The 23,416-nt window shown below is 43.8% G+C and overlaps 1 protein-coding gene across 1 annotated transcript in view; it reads left to right on the forward strand.

The window, feature by feature from the left end:
• The window catches only part of MRPL13 (mitochondrial ribosomal protein L13), a 120,352-nt gene that overhangs the window by 25,075 nt on the left and 71,861 nt on the right, over positions 1–23,416 (forward strand). Inside the window, exons 3-4 of the mRNA XM_077493280.1 lie at positions 15,931–16,024; positions 21,218–21,278. Of these exons, the coding sequence (XP_077349406.1) occupies positions 15,931–16,024; positions 21,218–21,278 (155 nt within the window). The remainder of the gene's footprint in view (positions 1–15,930; positions 16,025–21,217; positions 21,279–23,416) is intronic.

Here is a 23,416-nt window from a genome sequence, read left to right on the forward strand (position 1 = left end):
GCTGTCTCGGGAATCATGGAATTTTCCTCTAATAGTTACATTCTCACCCAGTACATCTGTTATGGGACTGGGTGCCATACTGATGAATTACATAGTCTACACTCAAATGTTGATGTAAATCCTAACTGAATAACATTTTAGTAAGCTACAACACTGTTTATTATAAGCAATTGCTATTTGCTGTCACACTTTTTTCTTTTTTTTTTTCATTCTTCTTTTTTTAATTTTTTTTTTCTTACTGCTGAACACCTGCGGCCTCCTTTGCACCACTTCCTGTCTACATGCACTCCAGTGATGGCTGCATGGCTCTTCTCAGAGCAGGTTTCCTGAAGGTGACAACAGTGGCCCATGCCTGCACAATGATTGTTGGGGCAGACACTTGTAGACTCTATTGGGATGGTGACAACGCAAGAGAGCAATTCATAGACCAGGAGAAAGTGTTGTTGTCACCCTATAACAGGAAGTGACTACACAATGACCTTCACGGAAGGATGACTAGATATGCATTTATTTTAAAGCCCTACTCTGGGAAACTTTAAAATCATCCCTTGCAGTGGGGCTGCACTTGTACTTCAAGGGCTACCTTGTATTGTCTAGAGCAGGGGTCTCCAAACTATTGCCCTCCAGCAGTTGAGGAACTACAAGGCCCAGCATGGCTCTGCCTCTGGGAGTCATGCTTGTGGCTCTCTGAGTCTTGCAATGCATTATGGGACTTGCAGTTCCTCAACAGCTGGAGGGCTGTAGTTTGGAGACCCCTGGTCTAGAGGAGAGAAACAATAAGATCAGTAATTTTTTTTTTTTTTTTTATTTTTTTTTAAAGTGGGATTTTTGGTGCCCGTGTGCTGGAGCCCCAATTGTCCCACACTCATCCCACACCCATCTTGATGTTTATGGGGTGTTTTTTTTTTTTTTTTGTCCACCGCACGGTCCCTGGGAGGGCTCTTCCACATTACTATAGACACATGGGTCCTCGCACATACCATCCCAGTTTCTCTGGAAATCCCCATTATAAAGCTGTGACAGCCATAGATAAAGGTGGCAGCTGTGTTTATTAGGTGTATTGTGTGCCCGTCTCCCGTCATTTGTCCAGCACCTCTGATAGACGTGTCCTACATGAAGTCCCATCCGGTTACCCAGGAGCCTCACTGTGTGCTGAGGCTGGTTCCTCGTCACTATCACTGCAGGTAACATAGTTACTAATCGGCATTTACTCTGGAATGTCGGGGATCTTTACATTTTTTTTTTTTTCCCAAACAGAAGATTTTACAGTTACGTCTGAAACATGTAAGAACATACAGGAGATGTTATTAATGCCTCGGTGAGCCAGGAGCTTCCACCTGGCCTGCTGGATAATGGAAGAACCTCATCATCCTTCCTGGACAGGCGCCACATGCCCCGCAGTTACATAGCTGCATTACAAATCAGTTGGAAGGAGGCAGCAAACCGGTTTTCCACGGACAGAGCTTTAAATCTAGATATAGGTAGACTGGTCTGTGTGTGCGCTCTGCTCATTGACTTGATTGAAAATAAGTAGTAAAATAATGGGGCCATCCAGACCTGAACTTGTTCATGTGAGTTGCAGCTTGCACCCTGTTGTCTTGAAGCAATATACAATGGGTATAGAAAATAATTGCCCTCCCTTTTTTAAATTGATCACATTTTGTTGCTTTGCAGCCTGAAGTTAGGACAGACACAGTTTTTGTTTTATCCAGCTGTATTTACTCAGTGCAACTTAAAACATCCAAGTGAGAGATATAACACCAACATGTCAGGGGAAAATAAATAAATAAATAAATAAAAAAAAACAGAATCACTGAGTTGGAAAAAGGATCACCCCCTTTTGTCAGTATTTTGTTGGACCCCCTTTTGCTTTAATTACAGCATTTAGTCTGTTGGGATTTGTCTCTACCAACTTTGCCCACTCTGTATTTCTCAGAACTGCTCAAGTTCCGTTAAATGTGGTGGTGATCATTGGTGGACAGCAGACTTCAAGTCATTTCACAGACTTTCAATGGAGTTTAAGTCTGGGCTCTGACTAGGGCCTGCAAGGACATTCACCTTTTTCTCCTTCATCCACTGTGTGCTTTGGGTCATTGTCATGTTGGAAGGTAAACCTTCTTCCATTGCCAACTTTCTGGCAGAGGGCAGCAGATTTTCCTCAAGACTTTGACAGTGTTTTACTCCATCCATTTGCACTAATCGTCTGAAAGACTTTCGCTATTTTGACTTTTTTTTTTTTCTTCTTTTGTATTTTCCTTTTATCTTTTTAGTTTAACGCAACTTTATAGGAAATTATTTTTGGTACTGTGTGTGTCTCACAGGAGAGTTGCTGCTGTAGTGTTCCATGTTGAATAGCGCAGTTTTATTATTTTGTTATTAAGCTGTATGGACTGTTATGCTGCGTACACATGGTCGGACTTTCCAACGGAAAATGTTCGATGGGAGCTTTTTGTCGGAAATTCTGACCGTGTGTAGGCTCCATCGGACATTTTTTCCATCAGAATTTCCGACCATACAAAATTTGACATCTGGATCTCAAATTTTCGAACAACAAAATCCGTTGTCAGGATTTCCGATCGTGTGTACACAATTCCGACGCACAAAGTTCCACCCATGCTTGGAATCAAGCAGAAGAGCAGCACTGGCTATTGAACTTTCTCAGCTCGTCGTAGGTCGCCGCGTAGTTGACGTTCGGAATTTCCGACAACATTGTGTGACCACGTGTATGCAAACAAGTTTGAGCTAACATCCGTCGGGGAAAAAATCCCATGGATTTTGTTGTGGGAATGTGCGATCGTGTGCACATGGCATATGACTGACAGCATGGGTTATCATGGCTGCTATGTATAGCAGCATTTTAGGGGGCGGCCAGGATATTTGGAGTCTTTTCGGGTCCCCCACTGGCACTCCTGGCTCCTCCCCCTAGAGCACCCGTCCATAAGATACATAGAGCCACGGCTCAGCCCTCCTCCTGCTTTCTCCTCATTGCCCACTGGCACCACTGGCTGTGATTAACAGCAGGGGGAGCCAATGCTGTCTCCGCTAATGAAGAGGGAGAGATTTGGACAGCTGAGGCTTTCGTGGACACAGCTGGATTTGGGGGGGGGGGGGGGGGTTTACCTTCATGCATAGAATTCACAAAGGTAAAAAAAATCCTTTAAGCTTTTAGAACCACTTATAAGGATTACTGCACCTTTTAAAACAAAGTGGATTTGCCCTTTTTGCTCCATTCCCCTGATCTAATCATACATTAGATCCTCCATAGATGCATACTTAACTTTTATCCAATGGCCAATATGATCCTGTATGAAACCAAAATCAAGAACAAGTGGACATGACCTCAAAATAACCGGAGGAGAATAATACCCTGCCATATAAGAAATGCATATATATTAACAGAGGCTGCCCCAACAAATACAACACAATATGGAACCGCTGGCTCCAGGAGTCTGATACAATCTAAGAGGGAGGGGCTGGTGAAACAAAAGGTAGGGGGATAAACTGATGGGGGAGGGGGGGGTGGTGGGGGAGTAGAAGATATGGTTGTTAGCTGGAGGCAGGATAGGCCTCCCTGAAGAGATGAGTTTTCAGGGATCACCTAAAAGTGGGCAGAGTAGGAGATAATTGGACAGATTGGGGTAGAGAGTTCCAGAGGATGGGAGAGGCTCTGGAGAAGTCCTGGAGATGCGCATGGGAGGAGGAGACAAGGGAGCTAGAGAGTAGAAGGTCTTGGGAGGAGCGGAGAGGATGGTTTGGGTGATATTTGGAGATCAGATTGGTGATGTAGCTCAGGGCAGAATTGTAAATGGCTTTGTATATTATTGTTAGTGTTTTGAATTTTTTTTTTTTTTTTTAAGCCATGGGATTTTATTAACCGAGCAAGGGAGGAGGGTCCGAGGACAGAACTTCTAGGAAGTGTTTTTAATCCGTTTTTATTAATTTGAATATATATATATATATATATATATATATATATATATATATATATATATATATATATATATATATATATATATATATGGGATAGAAAGTATTCAAACCCCCTTACATTTTTCACTCTTTGTTATATTGCAGCCGTTTGCTAAATCATTTAATTCATTTTTTTTCCTCATTGATGTACACACAGCACCCCATATTGACAGGAAAATACAGAATTGTTTTGTTGACATTTTTTGCAGATTTATTAAAAAAGAAAAACTGAAATATCACCTGGTCCTAAGTATTCAGACCCTTTGCTCAGTATTTAGTAGAAGCCCCTTTTGATCTAATACAGCCATGAGTCTTTTTGGGAAAGTTGCAACAAGTTTTTCCACACCTGGATTTGGGGATCCTCTGCCATTCCTCCTTGCAGATCCTCTCCAGTTCTGTCAGGTTGGATGGTAAACATTGGTGGACAGACATTTTTAGGTCTCTCCAGAGATGCTCAATTGGGTTTAAGTCAGGGGTCTGGCTGGGCCATTCAAGAACAATCACGGAGTTGTTGCGAAGCCACTCCTTCGTTATTTTAGTTGTGTGCTTAGGGTCATTGTCTTGTTGGAAGCTAAACCTTCGGCCCAGTCTGAGGTCCTGAGCACTCTGGAGAAGGTTTTTGTCCAGGATATTCCTGTACTTGGCCGCATTCATCTTTCTCTTGATTGCAACCAGTTGTCCTGTCCCTGCAGCTGAAAAACACCCCCACAGCATGATGCTGCCACCACCATGCTTCACTGTTGGGACTTTATTGGACAGGTGATGAGCAGTGCTTGGTTTCCTCCACACATACCACTTAGAATTAAAGCCAAAAAGTTCTATCTTGGTCTCATCAGACCAGAGAATCTTATTTCTTACCATCTTGGAGTCCTTCAGGTGTTTTTTTTTTTTTAGCAAACGCCATGTGGGCATTCATGTGTCTTGCACTGAGGAGAGGCTTCCGTTGGGCCACTCTGCAATAAAGCCCCGACTCGTGGAGGGCTTCAGTGATGGTTGACTTTCTACAACTTTCTCCCGACTGCATCTCTGGAGCTCAGCCACAGTGATCTTTGGGTTCTTCTTGACCTCTCTCACCAAGGCTCTTCTCCCCCGATAGCTCAGTTTGGCCGGATGGCCAGCTCTAGGAAGGGTTCTGGTCGTTCCAAACATCTTCCATTTAAGGATTCTGGAGGCCACTGTGCTCTTAGGAACCTTAAGTGCCGCAGAATTTTTTTTTTTTTGTAACCTTGCCCAGATCTGTGCCTTGCCACAATTCTGTCTCTGTGCTCTTCAGGCAGTTCCTTTGACCTCATGATTCTCATTTGCTCCGACATGCACTGTGAGCTGTAAGGTCTTATATAGACAGGGGTGTGGCTTTCCTAATTAAGTCCAATCAGTAATAATCAAACACAGCTGGACTCAAATGAAGGTGTAGAACCATCTCAAGGATGATCAGAAGAAATGGACAGCTTAATACATAGGATGCATTAAAAAAAAAAAAAACACAAGGGTTTGCAACCCCTTTAAAACAATTAACATAACTAAAATGGCATTTTAGTCGAAGACTATGACTATAAGGCCCCTTTCACACATGCGGATGGTATGTCCGTATTTCATCCATCCGTTTGCGGATGAAATACGGACTTACATTTATCCCTATGGGATAGCGGGTGTCTGCGGATGAGCATCCACAGACACCCGATTTCCTCCGCCTCCGCAACAGTCCGATTCTGCAGACGGAGGAAAATCCTATTTTCTATCCGTCTGCAGAGCGGATCGGATGAACACGGACAGACGGTCCGTGCTCATCCGATCCCCATAGAGGAGAATGGAGAGCTGACAGGGCGGTCCCCGCACAGTGTGCGGAGACCGCCCTGTCCGCAGCCAGCTCAGCGGGGACAACGGAGCGATCCCCGCTGAGCGAGCGGATCTTCACGGGGCGGATCATTACTGATCCGCCCCGTGTGAAAGAGGCCTAAAACTAAATCGAAAATATTGAGGCCAGAATGAACACTGGTGTAGAGTAGTTAAGAGTTATAAACTTTGCCAGGTTTTTATAGCTTTGTCTGTCTAGGAATCCTCTGCTGCCCTCTTTCACCTGCCAGGCTGTCTATGCTTTAAAGAGGAAGTAAACTCTCCCACTCTGCTGCTTCTTTTCATTTAGTCCATTATAATAAGTAATTATAAAACTATAGCCACTGTAATCCAGCCCAAGTCGCATATTACTTACTGTTTAAAGAAACTTTAAAAAACTTGTTTACATCTTTTGTTTTCTGAGTCCACAGTGGAGTGTATTTCCGCCTTTACATTGAGCACTTCCTGTACCAAGCCTCCTTCTCAATCCAACGTTTCTATGGCAACCCTGCTTCCCTGTTCATAGCTGACTTGTTTATTTCATAGTATTTACTTGTGCTGATGTCTAATGTTTGCCTTTTGTCAGACTTATCAGCTTTAGCTGATAAGACTGCAGTAATGGCCACGTTTAGACTGTATGTCATGTCACATGGTCACATGTTGTGTAGGAGGAAGCTGTGAGTGATTAGCAGAGCTCAGTGGTGTGCCCTAGGAAGTCCTGATAACAGATAGATAAGACATAGAGAGTGTGCCATAAATCAGGGGAGATCTGGGCATGCTCAGTCACTTCATTCTACAGAACAACAAGGATTACAACAATACTAAGCAAGTAAGGAGATATCTACAAGTAGTGATCATTCGGGTTTTTTATGCTGATTTACATGGGACAAAGTTGTGGGGGAGGGTTTACAACCACTTTAAGAAGGTGACCAAGAACAACCGGGCAAATCAAGAAAGTTGGAATAGGGTCCTAACTTTTGTTCTCCATACTTGGTCTGGGAATTGATTGATTCTAATTTTGTAGGCAGAGAATCATCATGGCAACCAGGCATCTAGTTACTGTATATACTCGAGTATAAGCCGAGATTTTCAGCCTCTTTTTTTGAGGCTGAAAGTGCCCCCCTCGGCTTATACTCGAGTCATCGCCGTCTGCCTGCCCGATCAGGGTGTCGAGCAGACAGACGGCGGCCATTCTACTATTCAAAAGCCGCGCCTCCCTGTCTGTAATAGGCGGAACACTCAATTTCCCAGCAGTCAGTGTTCCGTCTATCACGGACATCCGCTCATTCTCATACTACGGACGAGGATGAGAGGATGTCCGTGATAGGCGGAACACTGACTGCTGGGAAATTGAGTGTTCCGCCTATCACAGACAGGGAGGCGCGGCTTTTGAACAGAGGAATGGCCGCCGTCTGTCAGACGAGGAGAGCATGGCACACAGAGGCTGCAGATTGGCACAGGTAGGCAGGGATGGACGGGACACAGCGACGGACGGGACACAGCGACGGACGGGACACAGCGACGGACGGGACACAGCAACGGACGGGACACAGCGACGGACACAGGGATGTCTCGCCCTCGGCTTATACACGAGTCAATAAGTTTCCCAGTTTTTTGTGGTAAATTTGGGGCCTCGGCTTATATTCGGGTCGGCCTATACTCGAGTATATACGGTAGGTTATCAGTAATGGTAGCCCCTGTGTTCCTAATGACCGGTCACTTTGAATGACGGTTTCTGTAAACAGAGTGTAGACAAGGAATTGACATTCCCAGTAGAAAAGTCCACAACCATACTTCTTGTAGGTTTGCTTTGGGGCTCATTTACATCTTTGTGTTGTAGTTCTGTGTGCATTCATTTTGAATGGCACTCCAGTGCACTGCCACACACCATAGGGTCCACTTTTCGAGACGTTTTGATATTCAGCCCATTCATTTTAATGGGTTGCCTTAACGCAACTGCGTTTTAACACGCAATATAACACACTTTTTAATGCACTGCCAAAAGCATAATAGCCCTTAGTTTTGTTTTCTATTGAAAAATTTACAGCAAGGGTCAGACTTTAGACTGGTGTCCCCCTTCCATCATTGTATATATATGACAGATTACAAAAAGACCAGCATTAATCATCACTACATCGTTTGTAGAAATCGCTTCCGATGACAACCGCGATAAAAGGATACAACATGCAGTTATTTTAAAAATCTCTAAGCTAATGTCGGCTTTAATTTGTGGTCGTCTATATGAGGTGATGACTAACCGCAAGGCCTGGGCGGTAAGGTACTTGTTGGAGCGTCCTATAAACAACTGACATTTTTGCTGCTGATGGATTGCGCAGGTGAATCATTGACGTTCAATTCCATGTAGAAGTGTGGAAACTTTCACACTAATGTATGTGTTTGATGCTTTAAGTCTCAGAGTTTGAAGGATTGGTAGAAAGGGTTTGGACTTGTATTCCGAAAGCCTGGCTGACCTTTGCAGTGTAGCTGTCAATGCTGAATATTTGAGTGGCAGCTGCTGAAACGTATGAAGTGCGGTGCTTGAGGTGTAGCGTGACTCCGTATTCCCGGGGTCAAGGTCACCACCGCAGATCTCTTTCTGAAGTGCCCTTACTGTACACCATCTGCAACACTGCAATTATTTGTTCAAGGTTTAATGAATCCTACAAAGTAGAGTCATTGGGGTTGATTTAAACTGTGTATATAATGGTATTTGTATGATGGGAAAAATCTAATTAAAATGACATATCTTTCATCCACCAACTATATCATAATAATGTTCTTCTACCATTTACAAACCTTTGTTGAAGGAATATCACTTGTCTAAACACTCTTTGTTCCAGTACCTGCAGCTCTGACATGCCTTGTAGATGAAATCTCATACTGCCCCTTTAAAGTATAATTCATTATGCATCCATGGTGGCCTCTGCAAACCTGTCCAAAAAGGGATTGCCCTAATGATAACATCCTGTTCTATGATTTAAAAAGTGGAACTTCTGCTCATTGGAACCCCCCCCCCCCCCCCCCCCCCCCCCCCTCCGGTGCCACAATTGGCACCTTTCAGGGGGAAGGGGGGTGCCGATACCTGTATAATTCAGGTATTTGCACCCACTTCCTGGAATAGATAGCCGCAGATTCTGCGGGTATTTACGCCACTTCCTGCGGGGCCCCCCGCTGTCTGCTGGGAAACACGCGGATCCCAGAGACAGCAGGGACCATCCTTATTGCGCATGCGCAGTAGGGAACCGGGAAGCGAAGCCGCAAGGCTTCACTTCCTGATTCCCGTACCGAAGATGGTGGCGGCAGCACCCGAGAGCCGATCGAGAGATCGGCTTCGGGTGCCAACACGCTGGGCGGGTAAGTGTCCATATTTTAAAAGTCAGCAGCTGCAGTATTTGTAGCTGCTGACTTTTAGAAACAAAAAACGGAGGAACTCCCGCTTTAACTATGTTGTGGCAAGGGATGGAGACCAAATCTAGAACACCATGGGGTTGATTTTCTAAAACTGAAGAGTGCAAAACGTGGTGTAGCTCTGCATAGAAACCAATCGGCTTCAAGGTGTGTTTTTTTTTTTTTTTTTTTTTTTTTTTTTTTTTTTTGTCAAAGCTTAATTGAACAAGCTGAAATTAGAAGCTGATTGGCTACCATGCACAACTGCACCAGGTTTTGCACCCTCTCCAGTTTTAGTAAGGCAACCCCATTGTTTCTGAACCTGCAGCCTCTGCTGTTTCTGGCAGTATCGCTTCTTGTCGAGCCACCAGAGATGTTGGATAGCTCCCTGGATAATTCCTTGGACGGTCTTGCCTTGAACTTTTGTTTCTGGTGAACCTTGGCCTCCCATTAACTTCCTATTTTAAGCCATGTCTGTGCAATTCCTGTTTACCAAATTTTTGTGTGCCCCACAGCCAATATCTCGCTCTCATCACTCCTACTGCCATCTGTATCTTTGGTACCACTCGTTGCTGACCTTTGCCCTGTTCCTTAACTATGCTTTCCACTTAATCCCAACCTGCAACTATTTGTTACTGGCCTTTTTTGCTTGTTTACTAACTATGCTTCTACTTGATTCCTACTTGATTCCTACTTGTCAAATCTGCTACTTACCTCCAGGGGGGCTGTTCCTGAGAACCGGGACCTGGTACTAACATGTAGCAAAACCTATCTTCACCATCAGCAGTTTTGGCAAATGCCAGTTAGTACTCGGGATGCAAGCGTTATCTGCAAGGGTGACCTGCTTGTATACCTATCTTGCTAGTTAATGGGAGCCTCGCTACTGCCATAGCTACTGGTGTACGAGCATGAAAGCCAAAATTACCATTGCACACGTTCCTGGAAAAGGCTCTAGGATATTGGGTGCTGCAGCAACTACCAGCTTGAAATTGGATCATACATGACCTAGTGTAGATATTTGCCAACACACCACCGATCTTCAGTCCAAACTTTATTTTTATTTTTATTGATGTATGTTAATATCACAAACAGGAGTGCAACGTTTCCAAGTCATGCAGGACCCCTTTGTCAACCTGAAGATCCATGGGGTGCTCGAAAATAGCTATATGACCCCTGACCATGACACATTGATGATGAGCAGTGGACTGAGGCCTAGAAGCTATTTCCATAGTTTCTCTATTTCTTCCTCAACACAATTGTTTATAATTCCCTGGACCTATCATACCCCACAAAAATTGTATTCATGGAGGTGGGTAACGTCCCCTAACTGTCTTGGGTGTATGGGCATTACTGGTACTTTTAATTCACTATTTTTCAGACAGTTAATGGCCTGTGTCCTTTCAGCCTGTCAATGGATCTTAAAACTGCACTTTTGCGCATCATTCCAGAAGAGTTGTTTCCTCTGACGCTCCACCACCCCTGTGTATCCATATAACCTCACCCACTCCATGAGGTCCCGATTTTTAGGAGTTTAATTAACCGTTTCAATACCGGGCACTTTCACCCCCTTCCAACCCAGGCCATTTTTCAGCGCTGTTGCACTTCAAATGACAATTGAACGGTCATGCAACACTGTATTCAAATACATTTTTAATCATTTTATTCACACAAATAGAGCTTTCTTTTGGTGGTATTTAATCACTACTGGGTTTTTTATTTTTTACAAAAAAAGGGGGGGTTCTCAGCTTTTGTCAGTAAAGAGGAGTTTTTCTCCTTCACTGATAAGGCGTCACTGATGAGGAGGCACTAACATGCACCAGTTATGAGCACTGATGGATAGCACTGGTGGGCATGGATGGAAGGCATTGATGGGCAAGCACTGACATTGGTGTCACTGATGGGCACTGATTGGTGGCACTGATCTGCACTGCTGATCAGTGCCTGTTCTGGGCACTGATCAGCAGTGCAGATCAGTGCCACCGCTTTCTGTGGTGACGTCCTATGACGTTGCCCCAGAATGAGAGCTGCACTGCTCCTCCATCATTTGACGGTGGGCGGGCAGCAAGTAGTTAAGGTGGTTGTAAACCTCAGACATGAAATGTGAACAAAGCATATCCCTCTATAGTGTGTACTTGTCTCAATTAAGAGCACCAAGTGTCATTCCTCTGCTGTTACTTCTGACAAGTTTTCCTGACACCAAGAAAAAAAAGTGATGGGGAGGGATCTCCGGATAATTGATGCCCTCAGCTCTGTTCCTGTGTGAAGGGGGTTGTGTCCTTTCCCTCCAACCAGCTCTCGGAGTGCTCCTCCAACCAGCTCTCGGAGTGCTCCTCCAACCAGCTCTCGGAGTGCTCCTCCAACCAGCTCTCGGAGTGCTCCTCCAACCAGCTCTGGGAGTGCTCCTCCAACCAGCTCTCGGAGTGCTCCTCACTGAACTCTACAGAGTGTAATTTCAGCTCTCTGCTCCCTTTTTTCTGAAGTCTTAGATGAGCTTTAAAATTGAATCTCTGTCTATTCTCTGAGGCCAGTCACTTCCCAGGGATTACAACCACTTTAAGCGATGGAAATTATAATTTATTTTTTTTGGTTTTCACCCGTTTTTCTCTGTCAACTGTCACTTTTATCACGATTCGTCTGCCTATTGCCTTATGGCTCACTAGCAGGTTCCAGATCAGTTCCCTTGGACCCATACCAGGAGTCTGCAGAAGCTAGGTCTGCCTGTAATGTATGCTTTAGGCACTTGATCCTGCATTAGGTGCTCACTCTGGCACATGGTGCAGCAAGTGAGTTAGGTGTAGAGTGCTACATAAGTCCAAGGCTGTGGCTTTGCACAGTATGTCCACCATGACGAGTGAAGCCCTCATGTCCTTGTGACACCATGACGAGTGAAGCCCTCATGTCGTTGTGACACCATGACGAGTGAAGCCCTCATGTCGTTGTGACACCATGACGAGTGAAGCCCTCATGTCGTTGTGACACCATGACGAGTGAAGCCCTCATGTCGTTGTGACACCATGACGAGTGAAGCCCTCATGTCGTTGTGACACCATGACGAGTGAAGCCCTCATGTCCTTGTGACACCATGACGAGTGAAGCCCTCGTGTCCTCGTGGCTGAGACACAGGTGGCAATAAAAGGCCAACACCACTTTTCCCACTCCGTCTAAACCAAAGAAGATGCTACCTGCCTGGCTTTTCCTGGCTTCAGTACTTCCTGAGTCACGGAGCAAGTGTACAGATAAGGCAAGTGCGGGAAAAAAATCAGAAACCTTATTTTCATATTGTCTGTATGTTAAAGTGACAGTCGGGCAGACCTTCATCAGTAACAGCCTGCATGTTGCTCCCAGGACAGGATCCCTTTTAAACCATTTCTATCTTCCCTGCAGCAGGTGATGTGTGTTCTCACACTGGGAACATAATAGGTATTTAGTAAATGCTCGTCTTCCATAGATACATATCTCTCGCCCTATGTGGTCTGCTTATGGGAGTTGTGCAGGTACACAGGACTGCGTTGGGTGGTGGGATTAGAATATTGGTCAGTTTGTACAGCGGAGGGTTAAACTCTGAGTCCTCCCCGTCCTTGTTACTGGTATGATAAGAATGGAGATCGCTATCAGGCAAATCTGTTCAGCTTGTCTCTGGGTAATACTCATCTACACATCACCGTTCATCATGTTTTATGCTTTCTAGTTCTTGTACTCCACTCACCACCAAAGGGACTTTGAATTCTGGGATAAGCAAATATTGTCTAAATACACGAGCCGTGTGTATTCGTACTTTCATCACGGGGATCTGGTTATAAAAGAAACAAAATCATATCTTCATTGCATGTGAATTAGGCTACATTCCTAAAGCTGTTTTTGACACCCAAGAGTGGCTAGCTATGAGCCCATGCGCTTTAGACAGGCTGCCGGTTCCTGCAGCTACTTGTGCCATTTCCAGCTGCAATCGCCACAGGTAATGGCTGATTGTGCGAACAGCCACGGTTAGCTGCAGCCACAGAGTCCTGTATATTTTAATGACAAGTAGCGCGTACATGGCGTTGGCAGCGATCCCCTCTGGCTTGAGATGCAGCAGGCGCACTCCCGGCATCACTTACCCCCTGTCTCTTTCACCAATGGATACTTTTCCATATCTCCATCAATGATTCAGACCACTATAGGCACTCGTGCCACTACATGTGCATAATGTTTATGGATTCAACTGGACATGACCTTTCTTGGGAGTTGGCCGGATTCCGCCGCCTCAGCCCCTGGGCTTAATGCTGTTCTTGGTGCCACCCATTCTTCTGCATCCACTCCTGAGGAAGTGGACACTAATCCACGAAACGTGTAGAGTTATAGGATGCTGTGCAATGTTTGGGTTGTTTTACCATCCGCCATATGCAATTTTTGGCTATTTGGTGCTATCATGTTATGTTGTAAATTCACTCAATTATGTCTACCATGGTTCAGCTCAAGGCAATGTTTTTCCTGACTTTGTTGGAACATTTTCATGATATTATATAATAAACTTATACAAGTTCTACTGTGTTGTACATCCTACGTGTTTAATCTTTATAGTGATCGGCCTCATCTACAGTCCCCCTGACCAACATTCTCTCTCTTTTCGTATGCTTTAATGATAGGTTGTCGGCAGCCGCAGCTACTCATGGCTGTTCGCACACAAAGCACATCCAGTATAAGTCACTGCAGGTAATCGCTGGCTGTGTGAACAACCATGAATAGCTTAATAAGTGATTCAATGGTCAACCACCCTGACCACATGTCGGGAACAACCCATGCAATCCATATGTACAAAGAAACCAAAGCAAATACGTTCAGAAATAAAGTTGTGTAATAAAATAGAATGAAAATGGGAAAAAGTATTGAACACGCTAACTGAAATTTATTTAGTACTTGGTACAAGATCCTTTGTCAGTAATGACAGCTTCTAGACACCTCCTGTATTGAGAAAATAGTCGCATGCGTTGCTCAGGTGTGATTTTGGCCCATTCTTCCACACAGTCCTCAAATCTTTAAGGTTCCGTGAGCCTCTTCTATGATCTCTGATGTTTAGTTCTTTCCATAGATTTTCTATTAGATTCAAGTCAGGTGATTGGTTGGGCCATTCTAGTTTATTTATTTTATTTCTTGGAAACTAATTGAGAGTTTCCTTTGCTTTGTGTTTGGGATCATTTTCTTGCTGAAATGTTCACCCTCGTTTCATCTTCATCATCCTGGTAGATGGCAGCAGATTTTTATCAAGGATGTCTTGGTACATTTTTTCCATTCATCCTTCCTTCAATGATATGAATTTTGCCAGTGTCGTATGCTGAAAAACAGCCCCATACCATGATGTTCCCACCTCCAAACTTTTTCACTTCTCTATCAGAAATCTTGCGAAGAGTACCTGGTTGTGGCCGGTTTATGGTGAAATTATGTTCTTTCCACTTCCAGATTATGGCCCCAACAGTGCTCACTGGAACATTAAGAAGTTTAGAAATACTTTTGTAACCAATGCCATCAGTATGTTTTTGCAGCAATAAGGTTGCAAAGGTCTTGAGAGAGCTCTTTGCTTTTACCCATCATGAGATGTTTCTTGTGACACCTTGGTAAAGAGACTGAACCAGCTGATATTAACTTGCACTGACAAGGGGCAGGATTTCTTTCTAATTACTGATAGATTTCAGCTGGTGTCTTGGTTTTTCATGTCTTTTTGCACCTCCCTTTCTTCATGTGTTCAATACTTTTTTTTTTTTTTCCATGTTCTTCCATTTTATTACACATAACTTAATTTCGGAACTCATTTTTTTTGCTTTATTTGTACAGTATGTATGGATTGTTGCCGACGTGGTGAACATTTCATGTCAAAAGCACCTTCAGAAATATATTTTTCTAGACAAATGGTGACGTGTTCAATGCTTATTTTACCCGCTGTATATGTCTAATTCATCATGGATTTTAATTTGAATATGTAATAAACAACATACATTTTAACAGTTATGTCTGGATAATTGATGTAGCACCTTGAAAATCCCTATCCTGTTTTACAGTCTAAAAAACTGTGCATGTGTACCCTGCTTAAGACTGAGGTGGAAGAGGACCCTAATGCCCTGTACACACGGTCGGACTTTCCAACGACAAAATCCACCTGATTTTTTCCGACGCATTTTGACCCAAACTTGTCTTGCATACACATGGTCGCACAAACTTGTCGGAAAATCCGATTGTTCAGAACGAGGCGACGTAAACCACGTACGACGGGACTATAAATGGGCCAGTAGCCAATAGATTTCATCTCGTAAATTTATTCTGAGCATGCATGGCACTTTGTCCGCCGGAATTGTCTACGCACGATCGGAATTTAAACGATCGGATTTTGTTGTCGGAAAATTTTAGATCCTGCTCTCAAACTTTGTGTGTTGGAAATTCCGACGGAAAAAGTCTGATGGAGCCCACACACGATCGGATTTTCCGACAACACAGTCCGATCGCACATTTTCCGTTGGAAAGTCTGACCGCGTGTACGGGGCATTAGAGCTATGTGATTGGTCAGAAGATGTCTGGAAAAACTAACTGTTAAAAAAATACGAGCACTAAACACTGCCAGGGGGGTCTCGAGGGAAAGGAGGGGAGCAAAGCATCCAGATTTTGGATTTTTTATTTATTTTTTATTTTATTAAAGGCAAAACTTTCTGAAAAAAAAATAAATAAATCTTCTCATTGGCCTTCTATTTTAACCGATTTTGTGTTTTTGTACAGGTGACTGCGGAGACCACGTGGTAGTGAAGAACACCCGGCACATCGCCTTCTCCGGGAATAAGTGGGAACAGAAAGTCTACTCCTCACACACGGGGTACGTGTCACCTCTTCGCTCAACATGCCTTTCCAAGACCACCTACAGCGATCTATTAAAGTTTTCGGTTGTGGAATTATTATGGGATAGGATGTGGTAATTAACCACTTGCTTACTGGGCACCTAAACCCCCCTCCTGCCTAGGCCAATTTTCAGCTTTCAGCGCTGTCACTCTTTGAATGACAATTGCGCGGTCATGCAGCACTGTACTCAAATTTTTATAATATTTTTTTCCCACAAATAGAGCTTTTTTTTTTTTGGTGGTATTTGATTACCTCTTTTTTTTTTTTTTGTTTAAAAAAAAATGAAAGACCGGGAAAAAAAAATGCAAACCGTTTTTTATATTTTGTTAATAAATTTTGAAAAACGGTAATTTTTCTCCTTCAATGATATACACTGATGAGGCTGCACTGAGGGGCACTGATAAAGCGACACTGGTGGGCACTGATAAGGCAGCACTAATAGGCGGTACTGGTAGGCACTCATTGGTGGCACTGATGGGGGGCACTGAAGGGCATTGATAGGTGGCACTGAAGGGGACTAATAGCTGGCACTGGGTGGCAGTGATGGGCACTGATGGGTGACACCGATAGGCAGCACTGATTGGCACCACTGGTAGGCATTGATAGGTGGCACTTATGGGTACTGATTGCTGGCACCTACGCACTATGGGCACTGATTCATGGCACTGTGGGCACTGATTTGTGGCACTGGCAGGTGGTACTGGTGGGCACATATAAAGAGGCGTCACCTCTTCCTCTTCTGGACCAATGTCCCTTCAAACAGAAGCCGGTGATCTGCTTTTTTTTTTCTCCTCTCGCTGGCCACGTGAGAAGAAAAAAAAAACAATTACCGATCTTCTGTTTACATCACGTGATCAGCTCTCATTGGCTGACAGCTGGTCTTGTGGTAAGGGGCCAGGATCGGCCCCTTACTTGGGCCTGTGATCACCCGAGTCTCATTGACTCGGGTGATCAGAGCGCATGGCCTTCGAGGGGGCGTGGCGAGCCTGCAAAGGTGAGGACGTCTATTGATGGCCTCCCGGCAAAGCAGATCCGCGGTGTAACCGTCATTCGGCTATAGTGCAGATCTGAAGCAGTTAAAGGGTACCTGTCACACAGGGCCAGAAATTTTGGTTGGCTGTCCAAAAATCCAGCCTTGGTAATCCTTAGAAAGCGGTAAGAGACATCCTCTCTTCATTGTTGTTTTGTGATTGGCTGTTTCTGTTAATGGCTGGTCACAAACTTAGAAAAGCTAGCCATACACTTGGCATATTTTGTCCAGTTCCCGATGGACTGGGTAAAATTTGTCAAATGGGTAGCCTTGCTGCTACCTTATTCACGCAACATCCCTCGACTTAAAAAAACAAAGGTGCCGAATGGAAAATTGTAACCCGATTTGGATGCAGACGCTGTTTGGGTATTCTGACAGCTGCTGGCTTCCGCTGTAAAGCCCAGCCATACATTGATCGAATTCTGCTGGTTCAGCAGGAACTAAATACATTTTGATCCATATATGGGCAGGCTGGTGGTACGCAATTCGATCTTTTGTGTACAACCAGCCTGTTGGAAATTTTTCTCTTAATCAGCGCCGCCAACTAGAGCCAGTGGTGCTGATTCGTGTATTCTGACAACAGGGAAGTCTCCCCGCTGCCAGAATACAATAACTTAGTAGGAGGGATTCCCCCATCCATATTGAGTGTATGATTGGGGGAATCAAGTCTTTTTCTTTTATTCAACTGGCTGGTTGAACGGAAAAAAAATGACTCGTGTGTGGCCATCCTTGGCATACAACCGCTACAGTGACCAGTGGTCCACCTTTGCTGTATAGCATGAATGGAGGATTCTGCTAGATTGTTCTTTAGCCCACAGACGGAATGAAACCTGTGTATGGCCAACTTAAATAGGAGTTCCAGGCTTTTGTTTTGTTTATTAAATGTCAGCAGCTACAAAAAGTGTAGCTGCTGACTTTTAATTAACAGACACTCACCTGTCCCAAGGTCCAGCGATGAGGCCGCACAGAGCCTAGCTCCCCTCACCCTCCTCTCTGTGGCGCCTCCATTGAAAGTGGTGGCACCCGGCCATGACAGCTTGCGGCTTCATGGCCAGGCGCACACTATGCATGCGCAGGACGCGCTGTGCTCTTCCAGTGGACAGACAATCTTCTGGGACCTGTCATGTGTCCCAGAAGATTGCTGAGAGGGAGGGGCCACCTAGGGGGTGAGGAGGAGTCACCTAAGCAGGCCGAAGCAGGAAGTGGGACAGGAAATCCCGCTCAAAAGTAAGCACCCACTCCCCCCCCCCCCCCCCCCCAGAAAAAATTACATGGCAAGTGTGGCATTTAAGGTGGCGAGGAGTGCTTAACCATTTCAATACCAGGCACTTAGACACCTTCCTGCCCAAGGCAATTTTCAGCTTTCAGCGCTGTCGCAATTTGAATGACAATTGCGCGGTCATACAACACTGTACCCTAACAATTTTTTTTTATCATTTTGTTCCCACACATAGAGCTTTCTTTTGGTGGTATTTGATCACCTCTCTGATTTATTTTTTAGTTTTTGCGCAACAAATAAAAACAAGTTTTTCTTTGTTTCTGTTACATTTTTTTGTAAATAAGTAAGTTTTCTTCTTGAATGACGGGCACTGATGTGGCTGCACTGATGGGCACTGATAGATGGCACTCATAGGTGGCATTGATGGGCACTCGTAGGTGGCATTGGGCACTCGTAGGCTGCACTGAGTGGCATTGCTTGGCATTCCTGTTTTTTAATGTGCCACAGAGGTGCCAGTCAGTGCCCATTTTATGGTCACTGGCATATTTTGGTCATATTTTTTCACATGTGGATGGCCACGGGGGATGTACCTGGCCATCCACATGCTGGGTGCTTCCCTGGTGGTCCTGGAGGCTTCCGTGGTGGTCCAGTGTGGGCATCTGAGGGGCGGCTGCACTGATAAACAATCAACACAGACCCCCTCCCCCGTCCGAAGAGCCGCCGATCGGCTCTCCTCTACTCGCGTCTGTCAGGCGCGAGTGAGGGAAAAGCCGATCAATGGCTCTTCCTGTTTACATCGTAATTAGCCGTAATTGGACACGGCTGATCATGTGAAGGCTCTTTACCAAGATCGGTGCAGCAGTGTGTAGACTGACACACTTCACCACTGATCGCTGTGGCTGTTATCCTGAAGGATGTCATATGACGCCCAGTCAGGATAACGCAACCACCGCCCGGCTGTCATTCTGCTATATGCCGGGCGGGAAGTGGTTAAAAATTGGAAGTTTCACTTTTGACTGGAAGGCTTTTAATAGGAGCTCCAGGCTCCTTTAAAAAAAAAATGAAGTCAGCAGTTAAATACTGTAGGGTGGATAAAAAATCTGATTCTTTTTTTTTTTTTTTTTATTTTTTTTTTTAGATTTTTCTCAAATTTTATTTTAATAAAATGCTTTTGAAGTCTGTATATTCTGCAACGTTTACATTTTTGGTAAACTCATGCAATGAATGCAAGCTGAGATAACATGCACTGCATTGATGCAGTCACACAATATCACAGTAACCATGAGATAAAACAAGGTTTAGGAATATTCCTTTATCACATTGTTTTGCAAATTTATGTACACTACAAACTGTTCTGAGATCACTGTTATTCTAACCTGACAGTTTATTATTCTAAATAGGAAACCTTAATTTTGTTTGCAAATATTAAAGATTCTAACTACCAGCAAGAATAAGTCCTTTACATTTAAAGGGCACCTGTCATTTCAGATCCATAATGGCAGCGCCTGTTAGAGGGCATCCCCTCACCTGCTGCCGCCACGTCCCTCACCTTGTTGTGTCACTGCCTCATCACCAGCCATCCCATTAAAGTGAATGGGACTGTCGGTGAGTCACCAGCGGGTCAGAGGAGGTGTGGCTGCCCGACAAAGATGACAGTTGCTCTTTAAAATTTATGATTTAAATCAAGTTGATATAAATCAAGCCTTTGTATTAGTGTTTTAAATCTTGATTTAAATTGACCTGATTTAAATTATTTATTATTATTATTATTATTATTATTATTATTATTAATAATAATAATATTATTATGATACAGGTTTTATATAGCGCCAACAGTTTGCGCAGTGCTTTACAACATGAGGGCAGACTTAACAGTTGCATTACAATTTGGTACAAGAGGAATCAGAGGGCCCTGCTCGTTAGAGCTTACCATCTAAAAAGGAAGGGTCAATTGATACAAAAGGTAATAGCTGTGGGGACGAGCTGATGGAGGTATCGGCGGATGTAAAACAATATATTAGAAGCAGGATAGGCTTCTTTGAAGAGAAGGGTTTTCAGGGATCGCCTAAAGATGGATAGTTTAAGGGTCAGTCGGAAAGCTTGGGGTAGGGAGTTCCAAAGGATGGGAGAATCTCTGGAGAAATCCTGGAGGCGAGTATGGGAGGAGGTGACAAGGGGGCTAGAGAGCAGGAGGTCTTGGGATGACCGAAGAGAGCGGCTTATTTGGCATTTTGGGATTTAAATCAAATCCACCCTGCTGCTGACTTTTAATATTGGCACACTTACCTGTCCAGGGATCCAGCGGTGTCCTTACCTGAGCCGCTTTCTCAATCGGCTGTCAGATGCTGCCACCGCCATCTTGACTAGGAAGCTAGCAGTGAAGCCTTGCGGCTTCACCTCTGGTTCCCTACTGCGCTCTGCGTTTTGTGAATGGCCCGGCTGCAGGAGGAGGAGGAGGGGGGGCCATGTGAACTGAGCCGAAAGTGGGAATGGGTGTCAAAACCAGGTACCCCCCCCCCCCCCCCCTCCAAAAAAAGTGCCAAATGTGGCAGCAGAGGTTGGGGAGGAGGCAAACCAGCAGAGCTTCCCCTTGTGGGTAGGGCTCAACTTTAAGCAGCAAGCTTTTCAACAGGCAAGGGAAAGATCAGGGGACAACTGTATTTATTTTAGTTTTTTTTTTTTTTTCAAAAGGCTACTTGACTAGTCGGCCTTTATCATACATATCGTATTTTAGGTTTTACGAAACGTATTATAATAAAACATGCAATTGCAAAAATATCCAGCCATAAAGAAAGTATGTTCTTTATGTAAATGTGATCTATTCCTGCCTAGAAATGGAATGCTTTCAGGGGACACATTTATAACATTCTTCTTTTTTTTTTTTTTTTTTTTTCTCTCTTTTTTTTTTTCTCTTTATCCAGTTATCCTGGAGGTTTCAAACAAGTCACTGCAGCTAGTCTTCATCGGAAGGACCCGACCGCTGTGAGTATAAACTGGACGTTAAATTGATTACAAATTGCATTGATCACAAACAAGAATGCACACACTGTGCTGGAGGACAGGCACTTGTTCGCATCATTTTAGTAAACCAGTCAGTTAAACTTGGCACAAAATATCTGACGTACATGAAGAAATGAAGGCCAGGTCCAGTGAGCTTGGCAGAATACAGTAAGACCTTGGATTGCGAGCATAATTTGTTCCAGAAACATGCTTGTAATCCAAAGCACTTGTATTTCAAAGCAAATTTCCCCATAGGAAATAATGTAAACTCGGGTGATTCATTCCTCAACCATTTATTCTTAAGTCTTTCAGTTTATAGTCCATATAAAAAAGATTATAGCAATGTGATGGGTTGTGTAACCATAAAATGTTCATCCACAAATGGAAGCCTCCACAAGGGGATTAGAAGCAAAATCCAGCAGGGGCTACAGAGTATAAAAGAGAAGAGAGGCGCCTCTAAGTGTAGCAATATGTTGTACCTTCATTAAATGTAACCAAGTTGGTATGGGACATTAATTTTACTAGACTGGTCTCTGCCAGGGACCAACTCATCCAATTTAAATTCTTGCACAGTATATATCTTATTCCAGCAAAAATTGGCTAAGATGTTCCCTACCCAGTCACCTGGTTGCTGGTGGTGCAGTTCCCTTAGTGCCGATTTCATGCATATCTTTTGGCATTGCTTGAACATTCAAACCTTTTAGAAGGGGATCACAGAATGTATAATAGAAGTAACCTCCATTCCTATACAGCCCACAATAGAGGTGTGCCTCTTGGGGCAGGTAGACAACCTAGCCCCAAAGAGAGTAACTCGTACTCTGCTGACAATCCTAATATATTATGCTAGGAAAATGATAGTGCTCTCATGGAAAAAACCCAATCCTCCATCTGTATCGACGTGGAAGGGTTTGGTTAATAGGGCTGCACCTTTATATAAGGCCACATACATTAGTAGGGGCATACTGCAGAAATTTGATAAAGTGTGGGGCAGTTGGATGAATAGTGAAACTACGGTAGCGGATTGAGCGACGCCTAATAGCATGCACGTATAGTAGGATTTCACTTTTAGGTAATTGCCAGACATATTGTAATATACCATTGACTCTTACTAAAAACAGGTGGCCTTATTATTACTGTGTCATTTTCACTGAGTGAGGGTCTGGAAGGAGGAAGAGAGAGTCAACGCTGAAGTAATGCAAATAGTTTAATTGCATGTGTGGCCCGTTTGGGTCTTGTGTATACGTGTTCTGTTAAAAGCAATCAATAAAACGTAAAAAAAAAAAAAAATGTAACCAAGTTGAGTTGAGTTGCATCTTGATATAGCACGGTCCTTTACCCCGAAGGGTCCCGACGCGCTTACAAACACATATACATATACTTGGGCCAATTTATAGACAGGATCTGATTAACCTACCAGCAAAAATTACACCCTCACACTTTAAACATATGTAAGCATCTCAACAAAGACCATGACATTTCCAGTGCAACAAACGATAAAGTGACTGTACTGTAAAAATACACGATATTAAAGTGATACTAAACACACACTGTTCGATTTTTACATTGTCCCTTCTATTTCTGTATATGGATGCTGGCGCTGTAATTATTTTAATAAAAAAAAAAAGAAAGATTAATGACCAGGCTACAGCTGCACAATTAATCGTTGAAAAAATCGTGATCTCGATTCAACCCCTCTGACGATCTCCATTGCAGAGTTTGTGGATTCTTTCATATAACAAGTGGAGAGACTTATCTGCTCACTCAGCTGTCAAAATAAAACATCTGGGCAGTCTGCCAAGTTTTTAAAATGAAACATTGTAACTAATTCTTCCTTCTTAGATCAAAGGGAAACTTCTGTGTAAAGAAAAGAATCTGGGCAGTTTTTAAAAATATTGTAACTTATGCCCTGTACACACAACCGATTTTCCTGTCGGAATAAACTCTGAAGGTCTTTTTGACGGTGTTTCAATGGAATTTCACTGAAACTGTCTTGCATACACGCGATCACACCAAAGTCCGATCATCAAGAACACGGTGACGTACGACGGGACCAGAAAAAGGAAGTTCAATAGCCAATAACTTCCAATCTCGTACTTGCTCCATAGCATGCGTCGTTTTTG

The sequence above is a fragment of the Lithobates pipiens genome, unplaced genomic scaffold (genome assembly GCF_037356315.1).
Source record: "Lithobates pipiens isolate NorthernLeopardFrog02 unplaced genomic scaffold, aLitPip1_a1.2 Scaffold_19, whole genome shotgun sequence".
In the NCBI taxonomy this organism is placed as follows: domain Eukaryota; kingdom Metazoa; phylum Chordata; class Amphibia; order Anura; family Ranidae; genus Lithobates; species Lithobates pipiens.